This window comes from Scomber scombrus, chromosome 5 (assembly GCF_963691925.1).
Source record: "Scomber scombrus chromosome 5, fScoSco1.1, whole genome shotgun sequence".
Taxonomy (NCBI): domain Eukaryota; kingdom Metazoa; phylum Chordata; class Actinopteri; order Scombriformes; family Scombridae; genus Scomber; species Scomber scombrus.
Genome location: NC_084974.1, coordinates 21778948 through 21789297, shown reverse-complemented (window position 1 = coordinate 21789297; position 10350 = coordinate 21778948). Strand labels below are relative to the sequence as shown.

The 10350-nt window shown below is 41.7% G+C and overlaps 1 protein-coding gene across 6 annotated transcripts in view; it reads right to left on the bottom strand.

The window, feature by feature from the left end:
• Positions 1-1655: 1655 nt before the first annotated feature.
• The window catches only part of tenm4 (teneurin transmembrane protein 4), a 123948-nt gene continuing 115253 nt past the window's right edge, over positions 1656-10350 (bottom strand). For all 6 annotated transcript variants that reach the window (XM_062418929.1, XM_062418928.1, XM_062418930.1 and 3 more), the window contains 3 exons: positions 8660-10274; positions 6500-6642; positions 1656-2946 (listed from right to left, as the gene is read on the bottom strand). In XM_062418929.1, the coding sequence (XP_062274913.1) occupies positions 2188-2946; positions 6500-6642; positions 8660-10274 (2517 nt within the window). In that variant the 3' untranslated portion in view covers positions 1656-2187. The remainder of the gene's footprint in view (positions 2947-6499; positions 6643-8659; positions 10275-10350) is intronic.

Here is a 10350-nt window from a genome sequence, read left to right as displayed (position 1 = left end):
TTCCCTTTATTTATTTTTTCTACCTTAAGACTACACAGGGTCACTGATGTAGAACTAAGAGGTATCTACATTTGCATTTTATTTACAGCTTACTTTGATGTCTTCATATTTACATGGTCAAAGAGAAGCCTTAAAAACACAGTGTTGAGAACAAACCAAAACTCAAAATGAGTCCAAAACTTTAGAAAAAGATACAGTCTTATGACGCTTATGACGAACAGTTCTCAGTGCAATATTCCACAATGCAAATATCCTTCATTCATATTATGTTGAACATACATATTTTTTGGAAACAAAGCGTCACTGAATCAACCAACAGCAGAAAAAAAAAATTGTGTACTGTTTGTTTTTAATGTTTGTACAGATTGAGACACTCAATCATGCTCCCACAATCCCTACACACATAAACAAGTTCATGTGTTTGATGGAGAAACGATAAGAAAGTCAAGAGTGTGCAGTGGCTTGGCATAGTTCAAAAAGTACCAGAAGTCAACTCAATGACATGATTTCCAAAATAGTCTTGACTTCAGTTTCACACGACATTTTCAAATGAGCGGGTGTAAATTGTCCTTTGCCATCCCCACTGAGGAGAACATGGAGATATAGGAGCTAGAATCTGTCCATTTCCAAGGTTGTCGTGTATAGACGACCTTTAGTCTGTAAACGGGAACTAGTACACCTGCAGGTCTAACGTGTTTCAGCCAGCCATGGGACCAAGTGGAGCCCTATTCTGGAGAGTGAAAGCACTTTCGATGTTGACCTGCGGGCAGCCCTTAGGGCAAAGGCAATTTGTATCTTTCATCTCACCCACAATACAACGCGAAGCCTATCTATCTCAGCAGCCAATATGTGTAGTATGCATCACTGATGAGATTGGTTTCTTTAACCATCCTTGTGGTATCCACAGAGGTATCCTCTCTTTTTAAAAATATTTTCAACCCAAGCTTTATTTCATTGGACAGTGGTGACGAATACTGACTAAAGCTCATTGATAAACAAACACTGCCTTTCATATGCATTTGAGATGAGTAAAAAGTAGTTGGTCTAATGAAAAAACACAATAACTGATTTAACTAAACCACCTTTCATAGTTTATTCCATGTGTTGAAACACCCTTAAGTATTGTTCAAGTACAACAATTAACAATAAAAGGGACAATAGTTCACATTTTTTAAGTTCACATTTGTTATACTGTTAATTCATATAGCTATTTATAAAACAAAACTAAAATGTAATTCAAAACCATTCCTGTAAAATACCCTTTGTTGTGTAATACAGACATTAATTCCACAGTATTTTCTTACAGGGTTGGCTCTTCTCTATTTTCATAATCGAGTTGTTTGACCACAGTCAAATAAAAAGGAGCAGAGAACAATTTAATGTTTTTTCATTTCTTCCATTGAAAAAAAAGTCCAGTTAAAAATTAAAATTCACACCAAAATAAAAAAAGTCCCCTTTGTTGGCTTTACCATACAATTTAAGCTTGATTAAGCAGTTTTGCTAATGTAGTTCATAAGGAAGGCAATCAACATGCACGGTCGGGGCATGCTGAAGCCTTCCGAGCTAAGACCACAGATGAGTATCAAGCCTCCTCTTAAAAAATTACAAGACATCACACAAATGAAGGTGCTTTGACAAGTTCAGCTGGGGTTTTGATGAAGGGCTCTACCGCCAACAGAAATCTCTCTCATTATTTATGGATGACTGGGGCTATGAGGGTTTCAAGTATAAAAAAGAAGTGATTAAAAGAGAAGGAATCTCCTTGGCTGAGGCGCAGAAAAGGCAGAATGGAGCAAGCTTGTGAATAACAATCTGCAAGTCTGGCAGCAGGGTGAGCCAGTGAACATAATGCATTACCAATACTCCTCTTGGGTTCCTTTGAACAGAATCACCAACAGGGACGAGGAAATGGAGTCACAAAAATAAGTCACAGACATCGCAAATGTTCATCCTCTAGCAGCCGCACTTGGAGGGCAAAGACTGTTAAAGAATCTTCAAGAGGAGAAGGACACTCTTCTATTAATACAGTGCAACTGATTGCAACCATGTTTTATTTCTTTTTCCGTATATTAAAAACCAAGTTGAGCACAGTCAAAGAAAAAGAAAGTGGTCATGTACACAACTGTCTTTGGCAAGAAGTCCCATGTCCTACATCTGAGTCTGTCATTCCAGAGCCTCGTGTTCATGTCACCTTCGGCCCATTTCGCTCTGTCTCATGAAATGAATGTTGTTGACACTGTCTGCCAGCTCAGGGTACTGGTCAACTGAAACCACGTAGTATCCGTCATAGCCCTGCACCTTCCCTGAGCCCAGGAGCTGTTGCTTCTCTCCCTCAGTCCACGTTCGCGAGCCCTCCTCTCCATCCCTCAGTCTCTGGCGCTCACGTGCCCAAGCCTGGGTGACAGCTCTTTGTCGGGCCAGCTCCAACACACGAGCTTTCTCCTCATCCACACTGCTGCCGTAACGCGTATTCAGACACAACGCGCCATACTGTAGCTGGATGTCAGTAATGCGCCTAGTCCTGCTGTTGAGAACAGTGTTGACCTGAGACACTGTCACATTGACACCGGTTTCCAATGTGCGGCGGCCCACCGTCATGCCAATGAGTGCCAGGTCTCCCTCCACTGAGCCCAGTTTGACAAAGTAGTGGGTGTCCACTCCACCAATAGTGAAGTGGAGGTCTTCTAGATAGAATGCATCATTCAGAACTGCGGCCATGCGACGCCCGTCCTCATTGGCTAAGCTGATGATGTCAGTGCTGATGCGACCATCTCGGATAGCAAATTTCACCCCCTTTCCAAAGATGGAGCCACCAGAGGCAAATTTCTTCTTGTCTTCTGTCTGGGGACATCCGGCACTTTTGGCTCTGTAGATCTGGCCAAAACGCTCCAGCTTCACAAAGGACTTCAGCTGCCTTTGAACTTCACACTGAACACCCAATAAGGACTGCAAAAAAAGGACATTTCTTGTTAGTTACACCACCCACACAGCCTCTATCTACCCAGTAAAATATCTTTTCTGTTTGTTTATCTGAGCAAGAAATGGATTTACACAATATCACTCAATCAGTTGTTTGAAAGCATTCTTCTACAGTACATCGTATTTACCAAAACATGTGAATTCCTCACACCTTGGCTTGAAACCTTTAATCTAAGTGTCCTTTCATCATTGTACTGTAGGGAGTAAGCATTAATGTCTGTTTACAGATGCTTCTGATTTTCCAAAATTGAGATTCATATTGCTTCATTAACACTTCAAACATTTATACACCATAGATTATAAGCCATTCTTTTTCATGTTAATGCATATGACTGATGACTGAATGAAAATGATTCCAAATCTTTCGTAATTTGTTCATGTATTAATGTGATGGAGGAAAATAACTAAAAAATACATGATTTCTGTGAAACCTGCAGAAAAAAACAAAAACAGAAAAAAACCCCTCTATAAGCATCCAATGTTGTTTTGCTTAAGAACTAGTTTCTATCCAAGTTCTTTCATAAATTATTTGGTCTGGATTGGTTTGGATTTAAAACGCCAATGGTGCGATCAAATTCAATTCATGATAAATTGAATCTACCAAGAGTGTAACAATAAGCTTACATTTGTTATTAAAAACATCCCACTGATCACATTTTTAGTTGATTAAAATCTTCAGTACATTAATAATTGTACTGATAAAAAATAATGATGTAATTCCCTTACATTTCTTATCAATGGCAAACCATCCATGCCAAATCCATGATGCTTTGAAGCTGTGAATGTATCACACATAGTCAAGGTAGAGGGCAGAGGTGTTTGTCAGCAAATGCAAATCTCTCTGATCATTTGTGACAGGCATGATATTTTGAAAAAGGGTGAAATTACTGTCTTCTGACAGCCATGCTGTGCCAAATATGAAACAGCAGTCTGTTGGTAACTAGTGTATATATATATATATCTCATTCCTTAAGGGATCAAAGCTTTGTATGGATACCATATTCCCTTCAGCCAAAATTAATACTTTGTCCTAATAGTACTTGACAAGAGATACTCCTCAGGAAGAAATAAGATATGTTTAAACGAAGAGAGTAATATGAAATGGAAGTTGGCCAACACACAGTGAGACAGTTGCCTGAACGGGTCTGAGCAGCAACAAAAAGGCTCTCAAACACTGCGCCTTCTTGCCATGGCCCAAGGTAAGGCTGTGAGCATCCTGAGGAGTTTTTGTCAACCGGTCACATCCAAAGTCCTCCTGACAGTTTCTAATTCTGTCTTCCTGTGTCCCCGTTAGAGAGTGGCTATAGGCTGGGGTTCTGGGTGGGGATGAGGAGAGTAGTGCAAGCTGCAGTAACCAGCGTATCAGGCCGGTCTTTGACATGACATCTCATCAGATCCTGCATGCGGAGGACACATGTGAGGGGGAAGGGGGCAGCTGTGTTGTTGAGCCCCTCGGGAATGATGGCCTGGGGGGACACTTCACACCATGCCACTCCATGTTTGTTTACCGTGCCAACAGTGTGACCCGGTCAGTTGTCCCAGAGGCGGAGGGCGGAAAGGGGAAAATGTCCTCCACTTTACTAAAAAACCCTCCCGGGACACTACTAGAGAGGCATCATTCACATAGCATGGGGTGCAATCAGCCTACAGCACAACCCAGAAAGAGAGATCAAGCCTTGTACAGCACGAACCTCATCTGTCTGGCCCCTCAGAGCATTTTTCAATCTGTGTGGGGCTTCAGCAGCATGGTGAAATAGGGGCTTAAATGAAAAGAGAGAGAAAGGCAGGCACACTTTTCTTCTGTATAAAATGCCAAGTGTACAGGATATACCACGTGTAGTTTTAAAGCTATATTTATGCTTCAAAGAACCCTACATTTAATTAGGCTGGTCTGACCATCTGCAGCGAGGATCAACATGGCATTAACAAGCCCAGAACTACATTTTTAAAGCAGGAACTGTAGATAAGAATATCATGACTGATACACAGGGTCTAATTATCTCAATCTTTCCTTAAATTTCATTTACAGTACACACTCCAGAGGTGTGCTGAAGTAAGTGCTCACACAAGCTTCAAATCTAGGTTAACTTTGTTATTTAAAGCCTCAGATTTTTAGACATGTTACAGTCTACCATGGGTATTCTTAAGAAGAGACTTGAAGGGCTGTGTTTCTAGATGGAAAATTAGCATTCAGTGACATAATTTCTACAATGGACCTACTTCTATTGAGTGCTTCAGTAAAAAGCGAACATAAACAAAATGAATATATATAACTACATCTATGACACATTTAATTTTAACATAGCCAAAGTCCTACTATCAAAAGTGCTTACACGATTCATTTGGTAAGAAAATGTAAGCCATGTGATATTTTCAGTTGCTGTTTTGTGTTTACTCTCTTTAAAAAAACGGATTCTGACCCACAATTGAAACACCATAGAGAGTGTGATTTACTCAGCAATTAAACCTATTAAGTCAGTTTGAAAAATGGTTTCCTGGCATTTGAATGTGTTGATTAAATTATGAAGTCTGAGGTGACAAGAACCGACAGCAGAATTGCATCAGTGTGTCTGGGAAAAAAGAGAGTATTGCATTTATTATTTCTAATCTACAATACTATTCAATGTTATCTGCTCTGAACTATTTGACAAAGAAATAGCTGGGACGTCTTTTGGATCCAATTAGATATTTCCTGTATTGCATCTCCTTTTTTAGATTAGGGCCTTGGATGAGAACAAGTGAATAAGTGTCTAGCGACTTATTGGAAAGCTATTTTTGTAACAGCAACAGTCAGCATGATTTAAAAAATAATGCTTTGAATTAAAAAAAAGAAAAAGAAAAAAAAAGATTAAATTCTCAATTATATTTTCGGATCAATGCTTTCTCTGCTTACTGTTACCCGTTTGATCTGCCTGCTTGTTATGGACGGTTGGTTAAATCAGAGGCCACAGATTTGGATGACCTTGTCTTGTAACATCCCAGTAGCTTTTAGGCTTTGAGAACATATTTTTTATAACAACAAATGCCCCCTGAGTTTAGGTAGCAGCCAGAGTGTCACTTGACATGAATCTGGCCACCTAATGGGTAGCATTCACTACTCTAGCTGTAACAAAATCCAAGACGACAACAGTGGCCTCTTCAATAATTCAAGTAAGTTGAGGCAACTTAAAAGGGCTGATAAATGCGGGAATCAGAGCATGTCTACTACTTCTCAGACCTTGGCTAAGGGTGTAAGACTGAGATGAAATCAATGGCCAGTGGTGGAGGGAATGGAGAGTGAATTTCCCTAATGGCAGGACAATTACAAGAGCTGTTTAGCCTGACCCCATTCCCCAAGATGAGGACTAGGGGCCAGGATCTGGCTCACTGGGCCGTGTTTTGGCCTGATAGCTGGCAGCTCCTCTGGGAGTCTGGCTACACAGAGCATGTCTATTTGCTAATGATGTCAGAAAGGAGGAGAGCTGAAGTGGAAGAAGGTGATCTGTGGTAAGGTATAAGGTGGAAAAAGTGACTGGTTTACCTTGGTGCTATCCCACTCTTGCGTCTTGATCTGGGTTCGGATCAACTCGTAGGATGGCTCCATGGTGTCTGTATTTGGTTTGCGATAGCCAGGGATGACATTGTACAGTTGAAAGCCAAAGGTCACCAACCAGCTGTTCACATCTACAGAGGAAAGGATCCACACAGTCAAATAGTGACGTGCATACACTGTTATCTAAACTGATGCAATCATGTCACACTGCAGAGAAAGCACACGGAACAATAAGAATTGATTTTTGTATTTTAACAGTTTGACATTCTGCAGTCAAGTGGCTGTCTCCTTGAGATGCTCCTCACTTGGCCTGAGCACTTGATTTGTTTGTGAAAGTGGACAAGCTATAATAAACACTCAAGATGCTGGCATTGATTCATGTCCACTTTTGCAGGTGCCACATTAATGACACACAGCTGGGTCCCAGAAACAGGGACATTCCCAGAGCGTCTGCTGTGCTGATAATTATATATTGTAATTTCTTATCATTTTAAAGTAGCCGAGAGTTCACAATATTTTGAAGACTCAGCGGGTTCATCTGCTATAATTATTTTATTTTTTATAAAAAGATTCTGAAAAAGAGGAATGTGACATGTCAAGGATTCAAATCCATGTAATCATGATAAGGTGGTTCATCTAATAGCAGCCACCAGCACTGTGGTTATAGGTGCTACTGCCGTCCTCTGTGATAAGCTGTCATTAATTTAGAATATCACAGAAAAGGCTACAGACATGACTGGAAGTAAAGCCCCATAAATCTAAGCCATTTGTTTCTTGCCCCCTTCAATGTGTTTGTTAAGAACAGCCGAATCATTGCTGTGATTTGTCAAAGATTGGCATTGCCACACTGTGGCACCTGACAAAGCTTTTTTAAATAAGAATTTGTTTGAGGACAATGAAAAACCTTGGTAATTTAGTGAAAGAAATGGAAATGCCAGCACCATCAATCACAACTGAGGCAGACCAACTACAATATATCTAACAGTCTGCTTAGCATTCAAATGCCAGTCAGCCCCTAATGGTGGAGGGTGAAGCTGAACGCCTTTCTGTTTGGCAGGCAACTAAATGGCTTTGTTGAACAGTAGAAATAAAAGACTAGCCTTTACCTGTACAAAAGGTGACTATTTTGTCTCTCAGTATTGTTTACAGATGAATTAATAAAGGACAAAGGGTAAAAAGGCATTATAGTAGTAGTAGTTCATAATCACCATAAGAATTATTAAATATAATGCAGAATGAACATTAAACAAATCTACCATTTGTTAATGGGATCTGGTTGAAGCCAATTGGTTCAACCACAGAATATCCACTGAGTGTTCTTAACAATGTTGTTTTTCTTCCAGCCATAGAGGTTGATACAACCAGCCCTGGCTAAGGTTTCAATGGATCCATTGTGCTCTCCTTCTCCACTGGGGTGCTTTCACTGCCATTTACCTCCTCCCTACCACAAAGCAACAGAGACTGATGTGATATTTCTGGAAAGGGACCTGAGTGTTCAACAACAGAGGGGGCTTTGCCGTACAGCATTGTTCCCTTTGAGCACTTTCAAAACGATAGCCACTGGGCACACGGACACGCACATGCACACACACGCAAGCAAGGGCAGAAAAACAACCTCAGTGTCCCAGTGAGGAAGCTCTTAAAAACCTACATAGCACGCAGCTTTTCAGTGCAATTTTGGCATGGTCTGTTCTTCCATTTGTGGAATGTTGTTTAAGATAAAAACAAAACAAAATTGACAGAAAAAAAATAAAATGAGTATTGTTTGCTGCACTGCAAGCAGTGTCATAGAGGCATGAGGGTTAAGATAAAGGGCCCTTTCCTCCCCATCTTAGCATCTAACCCTAACCATAAAAAAATGTATATACATTATTGATTGCTCCAGTGGGACTCACTTAACATCTGTCAACAATGCTATCTATATTCAGTTACATAACTATGGTTTAAGAAGTATATATATAGATGTTTTGAGACTTTGTTACACTTTTTTTTCCCCTTGCTGTGACTGTATCGCCATTGGAATTCAATGTAACTGCTCTAAAACCAAACTTACTGCAGCTGAGATGTTGAGTTAGGTAGTATTAGAATAGTATACGTTAAAGCAAACACACATCTTTTCAAAACATAGGTCTGTTAAGGTAAACATACCAGTCATGTAGCACTTTATCTCTTCATTGTTGCTGAGAGGGTTGTTATTCTTGAACATGTACAAGTTGAATGGCACAATATGATTGCTGTTAAGCCGTTTCCAGATGTCATGGTCAGGTGTTGTCCAGCGGCCAGCAAGAGCATCATAGTCCCTTCGGCCCATGTGGATCAGTCTGCTGAGAGGCTCATATAGGCCTCCCTGGTAGCCAATTATGAGCTGGAAGCTGGGGTTGGTGTCAAGGTAAACCTCCCCAAACGCTGTGTGGAGCACCTGCTTGATCATGAGGCCTGAGCCACTGAACACAGCCAGAGGGGTGCCTATGTTATCACAAGCCACATAGAACTCATCCCCACTGCTTAGCTCCATGGCGAACAGGTGTCCCTGCAGGTCATAGTACAGAGAGGCGATCTCGGAGCTAGAGTGGTTGTACATATGGGTGACCCGAGTGGGGCTGGACAAGTCAGCATAGAAGAACTGCAGGTGGTGGCCCATGGTGCTCTTGCTGGACACCCTCCTGCCTAGGCCATCATAATGGTATCTAATGCTCCAACCGCTCACTTTGTTGTGCACCTTAACCAGCAGACCTGCTGAGTTGTACTCGAAGTAGTCATTCCCTCGCTGCTTGAGGAAACCATCCTCATCCATCCTGTACTGAACATCTCCCAAGCGAGTAATGTGGTCTCTGATGTCGTAGCGTAATGGCGTTAGGCGTGCACTGTTGCCAGGGCTGAGGAGGTGCAAGTTGCCATTCAGGTCATAGCTGTACCGCCATAGAGGCTTGTCATTGATGGAGACCACCTGGAGTTGACCATCAGCGTCATACTCATATGTGTAGCGTGTGGTATTGGCATATGGGCCGACTTTCAGCTCCTTGGCCACCACGCGTCCCATATTGTCATACTGCACCATCATCCAGTACATGAGTGAGCGAAATATTTCATATTGGACCTCCTTCACCCGGCCATAAGCATCAAAGTGTTTGGTGTGGGTCATCACTGCCGTGGTGATAATTTGATTTATGTCATAATAGATTACTCCAAATTTGCCAAATTGCTCTGTTTTGCCAGACACATCGTCATAGCGATACAAGTCAATTGGCAGAGGTGTTTCATTGATGACGGCCTGCATGCTAGTGACACGGAAACTATTGTCGTAGACATAGTCAAATCTGGCATTGACCATGCCCTCTTCACTGAATCTGAAAATCTGCCTGTCAATCAGTGGGCCAATCTGACGGTAGCGGATGGTGCAGGTGAAGCCCTCACTCTGCAGGTTGACTGTCTTCAGCATGCCTGCCACTTCGTCATAGGAGAAACCGATGCGTGTGGTGTCATACAGAATCTCCAGCAGCTTGGCAAGCTTGCCATATTTGTAGATGACCCTGCGGCCTGTGCCCAGGTAGGTGGTCTGCAGCAACTGGCCTTCCTCACTATAATCCTGGAGCACTGAAGCGTTACCTTCAGGAGGCCGGTAGGTGTTTCTGTAGTAGCCAATGGAGCGGGAGGTCTCCAGGGTCTGCCGTGCCACATTCGGCATGGTCACAGACGACAGTCGGTCGTTTTTGTCAAATTCAAAGATATACTGCCTCTGGCTATACAGCAGCAGTACCATGGACTGTAAAGAGAAGAGGAGTATTCTTTCAGTAATTTCAACACTGAGATTTTTTACATTGAAGTGTCACTTTCAAGAT